The sequence below is a fragment of the Hyalella azteca genome, unplaced genomic scaffold (genome assembly GCF_000764305.2).
Source record: "Hyalella azteca isolate HAZT.00-mixed unplaced genomic scaffold, Hazt_2.0.2 contig653, whole genome shotgun sequence".
Lineage (NCBI taxonomy): Eukaryota > Metazoa > Arthropoda > Malacostraca > Amphipoda > Hyalellidae > Hyalella > Hyalella azteca.
In genome coordinates, this window is record NW_025930992.1 from 46,494 (window position 1) to 62,543 (window position 16,050).

At 40.0% G+C, this 16,050-nt stretch overlaps 1 protein-coding gene across 1 annotated transcript in view; it reads right to left on the reverse strand.

The window, feature by feature from the left end:
• Positions 1 to 15,462, reverse strand: part of LOC108679180 (cGMP-dependent protein kinase 1) — a 41,387-nt gene extending 25,925 nt beyond the window's left edge. The window contains exon 1 of the mRNA XM_018167779.2: positions 14,836 to 15,462. Within this exon, the coding sequence (XP_018023268.1) occupies positions 14,836 to 15,122 (287 nt within the window). The 5' untranslated portion in view covers positions 15,123 to 15,462. The remainder of the gene's footprint in view (positions 1 to 14,835) is intronic.
• Between the last annotated feature and the right edge of the window lie 588 nt (positions 15,463 to 16,050).

Consider the following 16,050-nt stretch of genomic DNA (forward strand, 5'->3'; position numbering starts at 1 on the left):
TATGTAAGGTGAATAAATATTATCTGAAGTGAATAAATATTTTGCCAAGTGAATTATTACCGTGTGAAGTGAAACAGTAGAGCTTTAATTGCACAGATAAAATGTGAAGTGAATAAATAATGCGTTAAGTGAATAAATATGAAGTGATATGAAAAATAACACATCATCACAGCTCTCTGCTCGTTGCGCTAGGAAAATATCTGGTCTCTGCGCAAGGCTTTACAGTTCTCTGTGAGAAGCATGCAGTCATATATAGGATCTAAATTATATAGGATTAATGAGAGAAATTTTGAACCCAAATTCAGCACTTCTCCCAGACCAAATAAAAAAATTTTTGAAGCAAAATTCAGCACTTCTTCTAGACCTAATGAGAGAAATTTTGAAAGAAAATTCAGCACTTGTTCCAGGCCTAATGAGAGAAATTTTGAACCAAAATTCAGCACTTTCTCAAGGTCTAATGGGAAGAATGTTGAAGCGAAATCACTATCATTTTTGATGAAGTTCATCATTACCAAGATAAAGCATCTGCTCTATTATCTGCAATATCAACAAACTTGTCCTGATGAAGTATTGCAGCGTTACAAGTTGAGTAATGGAAAATGAATGAAGCTTAACTTGATGAATCAGTGAATAAATAGGGAAAAATTAGAGAATTTTTCATTTTACTATCAAAATCAATCATGATCAATTACTCAAAAAAGGATAATCATGAATCATATTATTTTCATTGAAAAAACGCATCGGCCACTTTGTCCACCCTTACAATTTACTGAAAAATATACGGATTAAGAAGCTACCTATGTCAAAAATTTAGACTATTCAGTCACTTGTTTTTCTTACACTAATTTTTTTTAGTGTAAAATTTTTTTAGTGATATGAAGGCTTAGCTTCTACACTAATTTTTTTTAGTGTAAATTTTTTAGCGATATGAAGGCTTAGCTTCTACACTAATTTTTTTAGTGAAATTTTTTTTTTTTTTTGTGATATAAAGGCTTAGCTTCTACACTAATTTTTTTGTGTGTATTGCATTAGTGGCAGTAAATGCAGGGCATTAGTGGCAGTAAATGCATGGCATTAGTGGCAGTAAATGCAGGGCATTAGTGCTGTCTCTTATACACATCTAGATGTGTATAAGAGACAGGTATATGATGTCACCCTTGCTGTCAACTCTGTATATGATGTCACCCTTGCTGTCAACTCTGTATATGCTGTCACACTTGCTGTCAATTCTGTATATTCTATCATCCTTGCTGTCAACTCTGTATATGATGTCACCCTTGCTGTCAACTCTGTTTATACTGTCACCCGTGCTGTCAACTCTGTATATTCTGTCACCGCTGCAGTCAACTCTGTATATTCTGTCACCACCGCAGTCAACTCTGTAAATGCTGTCACCCTTGCTGTCAACTCTGATATGATGTCACCATTGCTGTCAACTCTGTATATGATGTCACCCTTGCTGTCAACTCTGTATCTGTCTCTTATACACATCTAGATGTGTATAAGAGACAGCTGTATATGATGTCACCCTTGCTGTCAATTCTGTATATGTGTCACCCTTGCTGTCAACTCTGTATATACTGTCACCCTTGCTGTCAACTCTGTATATACTGTCACCCTTGCTGTCAACTCTGTATATACCGTCACCTTTGTATATACTGTCACCCTTGCTGTCAACTCTGTGTATACTGTCACCCTTGCTGTCAACTCTAGTATATTTTTGTCACCCTTGCTGTCAACTCTGTATATGATGTCACCCATGCTGTCAACTCTGTATATGATGTCATCCTTGCTGCCAACTCTGTATATTCTGTCATCCTTGCTGTCAACTCTGTATATGATGTCATCCTTGCTGTCAACTCTGTATATGATGTCACCGTTGCTGTAAACTCTGTATTGTATATGATGTCACCCTTGCTGTCAACTCTGTAAAGGCTGTCACCCTTGCAGTCAACTCTGTATATTCTGTCACCACCGCTGTAAACTCTGTATATGATGTCATCCTTGCTGTCAACTCTGTATATGATGTCACCCTTGCTGTCAACTCTGTAAATGCTGTCACCGCCGCAGTCAACTCTGTATATTATATCACCGCCGCAGTCAACTTTGTATATTCAGTCCCCCCGCAGTCAACTTTGTATATTATGTCACCGCCGCAGTCAACTCTGTATATTATGTCACCGCCGCAGTCAACTCTGTATATTCTGTCACCGCCGCAGTCAACTTTGTATATTCAGTCCCCGCCGCAGTCAACTTTGTATATTCTGTCACCGCCGCAGTCAACTCTGTATATTATGTCACCGCCGCAGTCAACTCTGTATATTCTGTCACAGCTGAAGTCAACTCTGTATATTCAGTCACCGCCGCAGTCAACTTTGTTTATTATGTCACCGCCGCAGTCAACTTTGTTTATTCTGTCACCGCCGCAGTCAACTCTGTATAATTTGCTTAAAGCGCTGAACGGTAATTGTTCATGAATCAATTTCAAAACCAATAATATTTTGTTCAAATTAGGATTATGATTACTTTGTTCACACTAGAGGTTGTCGTGGGCGATTATAAATGAACAGTAACTCCGCGAGTGACAAAATTCCATGCAGTATTTACGACGGCAATATTTTCTAGTACGAACAGTATTTAGAGCAGCAGTATTATTATTATTATTATTATTATAATTATTCTACGGAGCAGTTGTCGTGGTATCAGATTCAAACAAACTTTGAAGGCACGTTACACGTAAGTTTAATAGCAAGCGAAAACTAAAGAAACACGAGAAAGGATTAGAACGGATAAAATTACTAAGCACTAGATTCATAGGCACTACGAAATAGTTCCGTCTTTGGGCGTCGACAAAACACCTGCAACGTAGGAGCCAATGTTACGGAAGCCGGCAGACTGTTCCAGGTTCTGGCGGCGGCGACCTGGAACGCTCAGTCGCCGACGGTAGATGGTACGTGTAGATGGTAAGACGGTAGATGGTACGTGTAGATGGTACGACGGTAGATGGTACGTGTAGATGGTACGACGGTAGATGGTACGACGGTAGATGGTACGTACGTGTAGATGGTAAGACGGTAGATGGTACGTGTAGATGGTACGACGGTAGATGGTACGTGTAGATGGTACGACGGTAGATGGTACGTGTAGATGGTACAACGAGGTAGACGTGTAGATGGCACGACGAGGTCCGCTGTTGATGACGAACGCAGTCGTCTTCTAGAAGGCAGGTCCAACACGCGCTGCAGACCTTACGTGAGATAAGGAGGAGCCGGACCGCGAAGGCATCGAAACGTCAGAACAGCGACCTTGAACTGCGTGCGCTGTTGCACGCGCAGCCAGTGAAGATCGCGCATTATCGAGGTCGCGTGGACGAATTTTCGTTTATTGCACACGAGTCGCGTAGCAGCGTTCATTACGGATTGCAGTTTATCAAGTGCCGTGGTCAGACGTCCTTACTGTGGCATTACCATAGTCCAATCTGGTCAGAACGAACGCCACTACAAGGGCCTTAAGGGCCGGCCTCGAAAAACAGTGCCTGATGGCCTCGAAAGACAGCGGCTCGCAGAGCGCCAAAGCAAGCGGTGGTGACTTTGGCAATGTGACTTTTCATTGAAAGTTCCGAGTCCAGCATAATGCCCAGGGGCCATACTTTCAAAACTCGCTAAGTGAACGTAAGTAATTACGCTCTAATTTCTTGTCAGTGATTGGTGGATTTGGCTTGAAAGGCTGTCAATGATGGGCTGATGAACTTACGATCTCTTAACTTCTTTTTAAAGTATAGGCCCCGGTTGCGAACTGCGGACGCAGGCATGACAAACTCGTTGCCCACGCGAACAGGGTTGGCCGGAAGCTGATGCTGGCGCCGAGCAGTCGCAAGCAAAATAAAGACGGTCTTTAATGCATGTAGCTGGAGCCGGTTGGTGCGCATCCAGTCATAGGCGCCGTCCATGCAGACGGGCATCCGGTCCGGCAACGCCATAGCGTCTGCCGGCGCGCGCACAGTAGCCATAAATCTAAGTGTCGTCGGCGGATATATGCAGATTAAAGCTATGTGAATCAATTATGTGCAACACGTGGACAGTATGTAACAGGAAGAAGATCGGGCCGAGAACTGATCCTGTGGTACGCCTCAAATGACCAACGATGTCGTAGAATATGAGTGCCCGCGTCGAATGCATTGGAATCTATTGTTGAGATAGAACTGGAACCACCGCAGCACTGTGCCGCGCAGGCCGAATGATGCGTCAAATCGTCGCAATGAAGTGGCGTGGTCGACCGCGTATAATGCAGCCGACAGGTCGAGTAAAGCCAGTGCCGCAATGTCGCCATGCATGGTATACTGCTCGCAGAATATCTGAAAGTACCTTCAGCACAGCATGACGGTATGGTATGCATCTAGTAAAGATGGCGGTAGGCAGACTGGAGGCGAGGCATGAGACCGGACTCCTGAAGATGGTTGTTCAGCTGTCGGGCTACAACGCGTTCCAGGAGTTTCGACAAAATCAACAGGTTGGAAATGGGTCGATATGATTTGGGATCAGAAGCGTATAGGTCTGGTATTTTAATAGAGGCGTAATGTAAGCTGATTTGAAGTTTTCTGGAACAACATCATCAGTTAGGCATCGATTGAAAAGTTCGACTAGAAAAGGTGCTAGGGTTACGACATTCCCAGTAACGACGTCGGCAGCGCGGGCACTATAGCGATGACATCGTCAGCTGTGACGCAAGTGAATTCTTGGAGCACGCAGTCTATAACGAACATGGTGTAAATATTGTCGACGGAGCATCAGCTGACGACGCTCGCACAGCAGAAATTTTGTTTTCAAAAACCGCATGGCATTCCTACTCGTTTACGTCACCCGAAGCTTCTGTATGAGCTCTTCCCATAAGTTTATCCAGCGAACGTCACACGCTCAAGCTTCGACACTCTGGCGCAAAAAATGACTCTTTTTAGATCAAAGAAGGTCGACATAATAGCGCTGCACATTTCACCAGGTGGAGGCCAGAGCAGCTGCAGCAGCGTGATTTCCGCGCCTGTTTGCACGGTACACAGCCCGCTGGGGCAGTCGAACCATTCGCTTCGAGACTCGACATTCATCATCGAACCATGGGTCGGAGACTCGTTGGGGTAGTCGAACTGTGCGTGCAGGAATGAGGTCTTCGAGTGCACAGATCATCTCGGTATTTTAGAGTTGCGCCAGATCGTTGACTGATAGTGCAAACCAAGAATCAGGCCGACATGGTCGGGACGACTGCAGTTTTTCGCGGTCGAGAACACCCCACGGACGACAGGTAACAGTTTTGCACGCTGGCACCGGGCTCACACATTATATCGTCCACTGAAGTAGTAGATGGTCGGATATTGCGGTTTCGATGCTGTCGACCGGCAGACTTTAAAGGTCGGCACGTATGATGACAACGTCCATTAGTCCGCGCCACAACAAGCGATCCGGGACGATAGATGGTGACTGCAACGCCCGCAAGCGAGGCGCTGGTGAATCTAGACCATAGGTGGATCGACCACTAGATCACCACCAAAAGGTGGTGGATCGGTCGCCGATGTCAAAAATGGTGGAATTCACGCCCCTGTCGGCGACGGTGGCTACTCCACCGAAATTCGTCGCTATAGAGCGTCGTTTGCATGCGGAGACGCGTGCGCTCGACTACCTCGAGTCCTTAATTCAGCGCGAAGACGCGCGATCCAAACCGAGTCAGCGGACCTCGGTCAGGAAGACGACATCTAGTGAGCGCGGGCGACAAATGTGGAGAAACTCATCAACCTTGTTATTCAGCGAACGGATGTTGAGGCAGTCGAACGATTACCGGCGGCACAAATTGGCGATCAGCATGAAGGCTAAGCAGATTTTACGGCCTACGTGTCAACACAGGATGATGCTCAGCAGCAGCAATAGAGTTCAGCGTAAATAATTGCCGCCGTAGCAATGGAATATTGCCAGTGATGACGAACACACCGTTGTCACGCACTGGGCCTATACCTTCAAAAAAAGTTAAGAGATCGTAAGTTCATCAGCCAATCATTGACGACCTTTCAAGCCAAATTCACTAATCATAGACAAGCAAATAGAGCGTAAGTACTTACGTTCATTTGCGAATTATGAAAGTATGGCCCCTGCTCTATAGGTGGCAACAGGACGCATATTTTGGCCGGCACAACTTCTAAAATACGACATGCGGGGCGTAAGCGATGAGTAAATCTAATGACTCTCTCGGAGACGGATGGATCGAGGGTTGCAGCAGTATTCATCAAGTGTATTTTGTAAGGGCACCTGTTACTCAAGAGTTACTCAGGGTCCCTCGAAAAGACACGTGAAACGATGAATTCGTTAATGGTTTGTCATTCATTTCATTATATTTATTTCACGTTTTTAAACATTGATGAACGGAAAAAATAACTACATCTATACCCAGGTTTCTGCCGCAGGCCTCAATATACGGCTTTGACACTAAAAGAAATCTCAATTAAGTAAAGAGGTACTATAAGTATATTTAATTGCACGAAATATTTAAGAGACCTTATTAATACAATGAGAGACCTTATAAGAGACCTTAATATTTAAGAGAACGTAAAATAAAATCACATATTAACAGTTTTTAAAAAGATACGGCATGCAAATATTTAACAGAAGATGAACCATGCTATCAGTAGTAAACATTTTACCGCATTTGAGAATATTTAAGCTTCAAGAGCCATCTAATGAGGTATCAATTTCACGTACGTATCAATTTCACGTAGGTACGTATCAATTTCACGTACGTATCAATTTCACGTACGTATCAATTTCACGTACGTATCAATTTCACGTTGAAACCCCGCTATTAGTAAGCAAAAAAATCTACTTCCTAAGAAAAATGTCAACACATTTTCAACTTTGGTCCTGGCAAGAAGTGGGACGGTTAAAATGAAATTTATGTCTAGCGTAAATGCAAAATAAAATAAAGTTTTATTTAGTACGTTTTAACACTTTCACGAACTGATAATCCGCTTATCTGCAGGAATAAACAGATAGATACTAAAAATACCTATGACGCGTTTCCCGAAAGTGGTCTCGCTGAGAGATTACATACCAAATGCAATATTTAGTCCACGGGTCAACTTTGGGATCGTGTCTAGGAAGCGCCAGAATAACTCAGTCTAAATAGGAAAAACTCTGCATCCTGCGCGTGATGATGGTAGACCAGGGGCCATACTTTCAAAAGTCGTTAAGTGAACGTAAGTACTTAAAAAAACATTCTACTTTCTTATCCATGATTGGTGGATTTTACTTGAAAGGCCGTCAATGATTGGCTGATGAACTTACGTTCTCTTAACTTCTTTTGAAGGTAGAGGCCCTGCTGGAGTGTATATGGTGAGGCATATTTCAAAGGGGCCGGACAATCAAAAATCGCTAGAGTACACGTAGCGGCCTAAGTACACGTAGAGGCCTAAGTACACGTAGCGGCCTAAGTACACGTAGCGGCCTAAGTACACGTAGAGGCCTAAGTACACGTAGCGGCCTAAGTACACGTAGCGGCTTAAGTACACGTAGCGGCCTACCTAAGTACGCGTAGCGGCCTAAGTACACGTAGCGGCTTAAGTACACGTAGCGGCCTACCTAAGTACGCGTAGCGGCCTAAGTACACGTAGCGGCCTAAGAAAACGTAACAGTAAAAATATACGAAGCGTAAAATTTCTCGTCCGTGATTGGTGGATCTAGCATAATAATAAAATATGCAAATATATAAAACGCAGTTCTCAAGTATTTGGTATATTCGGTCTACGTACCTGCATATGGAACGCTGTGACCTTTCATTATTAGTTTAATAATGTTTTAAAATAATTTTGTTTATTCTTATAATCACAGGAGCAAACGTCGCGTTCCTACAAGGGTCCTAAAATACGACAGGATGTTTTTTTTCATGTTTTCACTCACGTGCGATTCGAGTTAAATATTTGAGATGAAAGTGTTAACGCCTTCTGTATACAATAGGCTTATACAGTTCATGTATACAAAAGGTTTACACAGTTTATGAGAGGATAAATCGATGTTCCTTGCTCAGGTAAACCAAGGCATTCCCTGCAGGTAAATGTTAGTAAATACTGTCTTGTAACCGTCATAACGTTAGCCCGTTACTGTCTTGTGACCGTCATACCCTTAGCCCGTTACTGTCTTGTTACCGTCATAACCTTAGCCCGTTACTGTCTTGTGACCGTCATAACCTTAGCCCGTTACTGTCTTGTGACAGTCATAACCTTAGCCCGTTACTGTCTTGTGACAGTCATAACCTTAGCCCGTTACTGTCCTGTGACCGTCATAACCTTAGCCCGTTACTGTCTTGTAACCGTCATAACCTTAGCCCGTTACTGTCTTGTAACCGTCATAACCTTAGCCCGTTGCTGTCTTGTAACCGTCATAACCTTAGCCCGTTACTGTCTTTAGAACAAATCGTGATTAAAATAACACGCTTTCCCAAACGAATCAATAATAGATTTCGTATTACATGACACACTCAGACAAAGTAATGGGTCACATTGTCCAAATTATAACTCACTATGTTACAGCATCAGCTAGGATGACCCGCAAAAGCGAAATAAGATAATCGCAACACATGGAATAAGCTTAGGACAAATTAATTGGTTCGTATTGTCAAAATTGAGACACTTTTTGCGCGTAACATTGAGACACTTTTTGCGCGTAACACTAAGCTTAGGACAAATTAATGGGTTTTATTGTCAAAATTGAGACACTTTCTGCGCGTAACACAGATACGCTATTTTGCCGGGAAATGCTGAGTACGGATGATTCACAAAGGGCAAAAAGTGCAATGCTATTCTGACAAAGTCTCACTTATTTATTTGAGTGTAGAGACTTGACACTCGGCAGAATTAGCGAATCTTTTTGTACTAATTTTCAGCGGGTCATTTTGTACCAAGTTTTAGCGGGTCATTTTGTACCAAGTTTTAGCGGGTCATTTTGTACCAAGTTTTAGCGGGTCGTTTTGTACCAAGTTTTAGCGGGTCATTTTGTACCAAATTTTAGCGGGTCATTTTGGACAAGCATCGAGATTTGGACAAATGTCTCCTTCATTTGCATGAGTGTAGCTGTTACAAAGATATTGTTTGCTTGCAGCTATTGTTGCGGCTGGTAGTAAGAGCTAATAGCAATGCTATTACAACGAGAAAAATTAGTGTTACTTTGTCCAAATAACAACAACTTACATAATTTTATAGCGACAACTGACTTGGCATTTTTTTATCCTAAGTGTGTCATCCTGACGCAGTTTGACTGCTCTGTGTTGTGTGCATGAGTGTTATTATTGGGACAATTTAACCCACTTATTTTGTACACTCAACCGTACTCTGTATTTTGACCAAGTACACAAATTTACACACAACACAGCTGTGTGGCTGTGTATTTTTAGCCACGCACGTACACAGGTGCACGGCTGTGTGGCTGTATAATTTGACCACGTACACAGGTGTACAGCTGTGTGGCTGTATATTTTGTCCACGTACACAGGTGCACAGCTGTGTGGCTGTATATTTTGACCACGTACACAGGTGCACGGCTGTGTGGCTGTATATTTTAACCACGTACACAGGTGCACGGCTGTGTGGCTGTATATTTTGACCACGTACACAGGTGCACGGCTGTGTGGCTGTATATTTTGACCACGTACACAGGTGCACGGCTGTGTGGCTGTATATTTTGACCACGTACACAGGTGCACGGCTGTGTGGCTGTATATTTTGACCACGTACACAGGTGCACGGCTGTGTGGCTGTATATTTTGACCACGTACACAGGTGCACGGCTGTGTGGCTGTATATTTTGACCACGTACACAGGTGCACGGCTGTGTGGCTGTATATTTTGACCACGTACACAGGTGCACGGCTGTGTGGCTGTATATTTTGACCACGTACACAGGTGCACGGCTGTGTGGCTGTATATTTTGACCACGTACACAGGTGCACGGCTGTGTGGCTGTATATTTTGACCACGTACACAGGTGCACGGCTGTGTGGCTGTATATTTTGACCACGTACACAGGTGCACGGCTGTGTGGCTGTATATTTTGACCACGTACACAGGTGCACGGCTGTGTGGCTGTATATTTTGACCACGTACACAGGTGCACGGCTGTGTGGCTGTATATTTTGACCACGTACACAGGTGCACGGCTGTGTGGCTGTATATTTTGACCACGTACACAGGTGCACGGCTGTGTGGCTGTATATTTTGACCACGTACACAGGTGCACGGCTGTGTGGCTGTATATTTTGACCACGTACACAGGTGCACGGCTGTGTGGCTGTATATTTTGACCACGTACACAGGTGCACGGCTGTGTGGCTGTATATTTTGACCACGTACACAGGTGCACGGCTGTGTGGCTGTATATTTTGACCACGTACACAGGTGCACGGCTGTGTGGCTGTATATTTTGACCACGTACACAGGTGCACGGCTGTGTGGCTGTATATTTTGACCACGTACACAGGTGCACGGCTGTGTGGCTGTATATTTTGACCACGTACACAGGTGCACGGCTGTGTGGCTGTATATTTTGACCACGTACACAGGTGCACGGCTGTGTGGCTGTATATTTTGACCACGTACACAGGTGCACGGCTGTGTGGCTGTATATTTTGACCACGTACACAGGTGCACGGCTGTGTGGCTGTATATTTTGACCACGTACACAGGTGCACGGCTGTGTGGCTGTATATTTTGACCACGTACACAGGTGCACGGCTGTGTGGCTGTATATTTTGACCACGTACACAGGTGCACGGCTGTGTGGCTGTATATTTTGACCACGTACACAGGTGCACGGCTGTGTGGCTGTATATTTTGACCACGTACACAGGTGCACGGCTGTGTGGCTGTATATTTTGACCACGTACACAGGTGCACGGCTGTGTGGCTGTATATTTTGNAGTAACTATACATGTATGGTCAGTAACTATATATGTATGGTCAGTAACCACATATGTATGGTAAGTAACTATACATGTCAGTAACTATATATGTATGGTCAGTAACTATACATGTATGGTCAGTAACTATATATGTATGGTCAGTAACTATATATGTATGGTCAGTAACTATACATGTATGGTCAGTAACTATATATGTATGGTCAGTAACTATATATGTATGGTCAGTAACTATAATGTATGGTCAGTAACTATATATGTATGGTCAGTGACTATACATGTATGGTCAGTAACCACATATGTATGGTAAGTAACTATACATGTATGGTCAGTAACTATATATGTATGGTCAGTAACTATATATGTATGGTAAGTAACTATACATGTATGGTCAGTAACAATACAGTATGGTCAGTAACTAATGTAATTTTCTAAAGAAATCGTAACGATAGTTCAGCCTCAAAAGTCCTTCTAAAATGAAAGTAATAAATTTCTTTTGTATATACGTATCGAAACAAACATAAAAGGCAATAAATATCGTTCTCATTTAAACAATAATTCAAATAAGGCTAAAGTTTTGCCTATTCAAAGTCAATAAATTGTTCGGTGAGAGATACCTAATAGAGCTGCCATATCGACTTAATTAAGCATCTAGAATAATTAGAAATCAACTGTCATAATCAACTCTAGTGATAATACATTATTAATTATAAATATGTTCAGCACCCATCACGGCGTCAAGTCAATATGATTCGGTGGAACTTATATTATCTATATTAATTTCTAGTTCTAACTAATTCAATATTAACTAATGTTAACTAATTTTTTAAGTCAACTAAAGCTTACTAATTTTTTATGTTAACTAATGCTTACTAATTTTTTATGTTAACTAATGTTAACTAATTTTTTATGTTAACTAATGCTAACTAACTTTTATGTTAACTAATGTTAACTAATTTTTTATGTTAACTAATGCTAACTAACTTTTTACGTTAACTAATGTTAACTAATTTTTTAATTTAGCTATTGTAAACTAATTTTTTAAGTTAGCTATTGTAAACTAATTTTTTATGTTAACTAATATTAACTAACTTTTATGTTAACTAATGTTAACTAATTTTTTATGTTAACTAATGTTAACTAATTTTTTAAGTCAGCTATTGTAAACTAATTGAACGCATCATGACATATATAGTTACTATAATGCGGGTAAAGATTAAGTAAGTCTTAATAATCAATTCAAGGTTTAAGAGCAAGTTTGTCTTTTATTGCAACTGCGAGCACAGTTATTTAATCAATTAATAATATTATTTATATTATTATCAATTAATTAATATTTATTAATTCTATTCTCATGTTGGATTATATACATCGGGGGATAAAATCAAGGTCTCAATCAAGGTCTCAATCAAGGTCTCAATCAAGGATCCCAATCAAAGTCCCCAAATAAGGCCTCAATGTCCCAATCAAAGTCCCAAATAAGGCCCCAAAGTCTCAATACTACACCAAGTTCTCACCATTACATGTAAGTGACCAGGTTTAGCCACGTGCTATATTTAGCTGACAAAGTACAAACTATCTTAGCATTTCCGGTTTTAGATAGCGTAAGCACCAGTTATTATGCAAACACTTTTATAAAACATAAATTTTAACAGATTTCCAAATATCGTCTAAAAATATCGTTTAAAAATATCGTCTAACAATTACGAAACCTAAGAATCGTAATTGCGATTTAAAATTCAATCAATATGCTCACTGTGATTTGGTTGGTTCTCTAAAGATAATATAAATTCTGTTAAATTTATTCAAAGAAAAACATTTGGTCCAAAATAATGTCAGCGACCATGACGTTTTACGACGCATTAATATTGTATATATATTAATCATGCATGAAACGCATGATTAATAAATGTATTTTTAATAAACATGTAATTAATAAACGAAAGATTAATAAATGCATGATTGGTAAACGCATCACTAACGAATGCGTATAACTTCAGACAATTAAACATTGCAGTGCCTAAATTTATCATTATTAATTAGTAGAGTTAAAACTATTTTTATCTCAGACATATAATGAAACTAAATTTATATCCCAAGGTGAACGTTACTAAAAAAAACGTAGTTATGCTCGTGCTGAGTTTCAACACCAGATATTTATTACTAGAATTTATTATTTCAACACTAGATATTATTAGCGTAAGAGCTTTCAAGTGTAGGAATGGTTAATTCATTACGTATCACAACGAATTTAATTTGAATAATATGTCTTCAATTGAATCATTGAATTGAATAATTAATAAGTAGTAATAATGTAGTGTATGATTTGTTAAGAAACGAATGAATGATATGCGACATTTTTTTCAAGCATAAAAAAACTGATTGGCTGTATATATGGTATACGCTTTACTATATGCCAATTTTTTAGTGACATAAACGGGATAACGAAATAAGAGGTGAACAACGAAAAAAATTAATTGAATGAATGAAAAAAAATTAACGAAATGAATTAAAAGTGAACAAACGAATAGAGTTGAAGTATACTATTGAAAAAAATAGTCATATATGAGAATATTATAGTGAAAAAACAGGTTATTGAACATGAATAGAGATTTACAATACCGGTATACATTCTCTATGGACGATTTATTTAAGATGTGAACGTAACTACTATATAAGCGCGTAAGAATACATGAAAAATAAATGCGTAGCAAAAATGTATGCGCGGTTGCTTAGGAATTTCATTCAGTTTGGGGCGACAGCAGAACTTTAATTAAAAATTCAGACGCCACTTAAACGCTAACGAGAACCCATATTCTGATTAATGATGATTAGGCACAGCATCGTAGCCTTGGGTTATTGAAAAAGATATATAAATGATATATTTATTTCATTTATATCTTATATTTATATATAACTTTATTTATATAATATCTTGAGGTATTGATATATACATAAATATATATTCACAAATACCATATTTTACTATATACCGCAGCTGTTGTTGCTGCGATGACTTACATGTATTGACTTTAGTTGAATTGAATGCACTTATAAATATACTTTATGTATAAAACTTTTTCAATATTTTAGTTTAGGAAGTTTAATAAAGATGGTATGGTACTAACCTATTACAAATAATCGAATTTTCGAATTCGAGTTCTTTCAAACCAACCGTAACGGCTAACCCTTGATGTACGGAAACCTTCAATATCGTCAATTTATTTCGCATTTTAATTGCCTGGTAATAAGACGCCTAAAAGTTTCTGTTCGTTGCAAGAAGCAATCAATGAAGCTAGTCATGCGTGGAGACTGGCATTCAACAGCTCACTTCGATTGTGCAAACATTCTGAAAAAAATCGCCTAGATATTACGACTTTCATTTTTCTAATAAGAGAAATTTAATTTCTGAATGTGAATACGCACTTGTGACATTACTGAACAATCAAAACATTAAATAGTTACCGCCTGAAGATGTTCACGAGTCTCTTAAAAAAACATTAAATTATGCATTCCAATACGTTTGACAAAACCTGTAGTTTCATGCCTGTCAAGATACAAACTATATAAAGAAGAAAGTTTATATTCTAACACTACAAAGTTTATAAACTTGATAGTTTATAAACCGTTTAGTGCACTTCTGCCATTGTATCTAGAATTTAAACCCACACCAGTATTAGAGTATTTAAACCCCCTCCAAATTTGGCTTTTCAGCGTTTTTTTCGAGACTCTTACGTCAAATAAAATTACTAAATTCATAGAAGTACGATAACAAATAGTATATCTTTATAGGTTCTTCACTAAATTAAACCTTAACACAACCATCGAAACGAACCATACTTTCATACCCTAAAATAAGAGTAACTGAAAACACGAAAAAGTTTTCTGGCTCACCTGGAAGATTTTGGGAAATCTGGCACGGTTTTCTGACTGGCGAGGGAGAGTTCCTGGATGGTCCTGAGACTTTGCGGTTCAGCGGAGATGCCCTGAGCACGCTCTTTACGAGCTCTTTTATTAACGGCTGCAGCAGCCGTAGCAAAAGGCATCACACTCTGGAACTTATCCAGCTGCGATCGTAACTCTGCGATTGAATCCTCATGGTTCTTCAATCGTAGTTCCAGCTTCCGAATCGTGTCGTCTTTCTCGACGATAATAGCTTCCAGTTCGCTGATCGTCGGCATCTTGGAAAGAACTGTTGGGTGGCTGATGCACAAAAACAACAAGCCGGCTCGAAATTGCCTATATATTAATAACTAGTTTGCTTAATTGTCAGGTACTTCTCAAGAGAAGTAGCTGCCACCACCAAGTGCAACAAGGTACTATGGTACATAAAACATTTATTTACAGCACACACAGTAATAAGAAATAGCATGGGCACATAAAGCAACAGTTCGTCAACATGTGCGAGTCATTCTAACTAGTGAATAGTTTACACTGAACTCGAGATGTCTTTATTCATTTCTGGCATGATTTGCCACGAAGTTGGTCAGAGAAGAGTTACACATGCACCACACACCGTAGTCAACAGCACACTACTACAAAATCATGTGTCTAGCGAAAAATTCGAGACGGTTTGTGCAGTTGCCACCTCTTGCAACGCTTTGGACTATCCATAAGATCGCGATTCGTAATATACGCTCTGTGTTTCACTTCACTCACTTTTTTTTCAAATGTACATATAGAAATAGACATTACTAAATAGGAATATTATTCAGTTAAGATTCTACCTCGTAAACGCAATGCGTTCGTTGTTTGAATCGCATTCTCGAGTGCCAAAAAATGGCATTGGCAGAACATGAACGTGAAAGTTGCACAGAGACTCTGGCGGCGGTGGCAACAGGTGGTGGGTGGTAAACGATGCCACATGTCGACAGATGCTCATTTATTTCTCAAATATATTAGGTCATTTATTGAAGCAAAGACAAGAATATTCTAATCAAAAAATTTTCCATAAAATTTATGTTGTTCACTAAAATAATATAAAATTGAAGTAATATTATAATATATGTTAATTGCAAAAAATATTATTTTTTTCTATGAATGAACATCGTGGGTCAATTTAAATACCCTTGGGTTGACCGAACCCAAAAAATGCGTAGGTTATTCGCG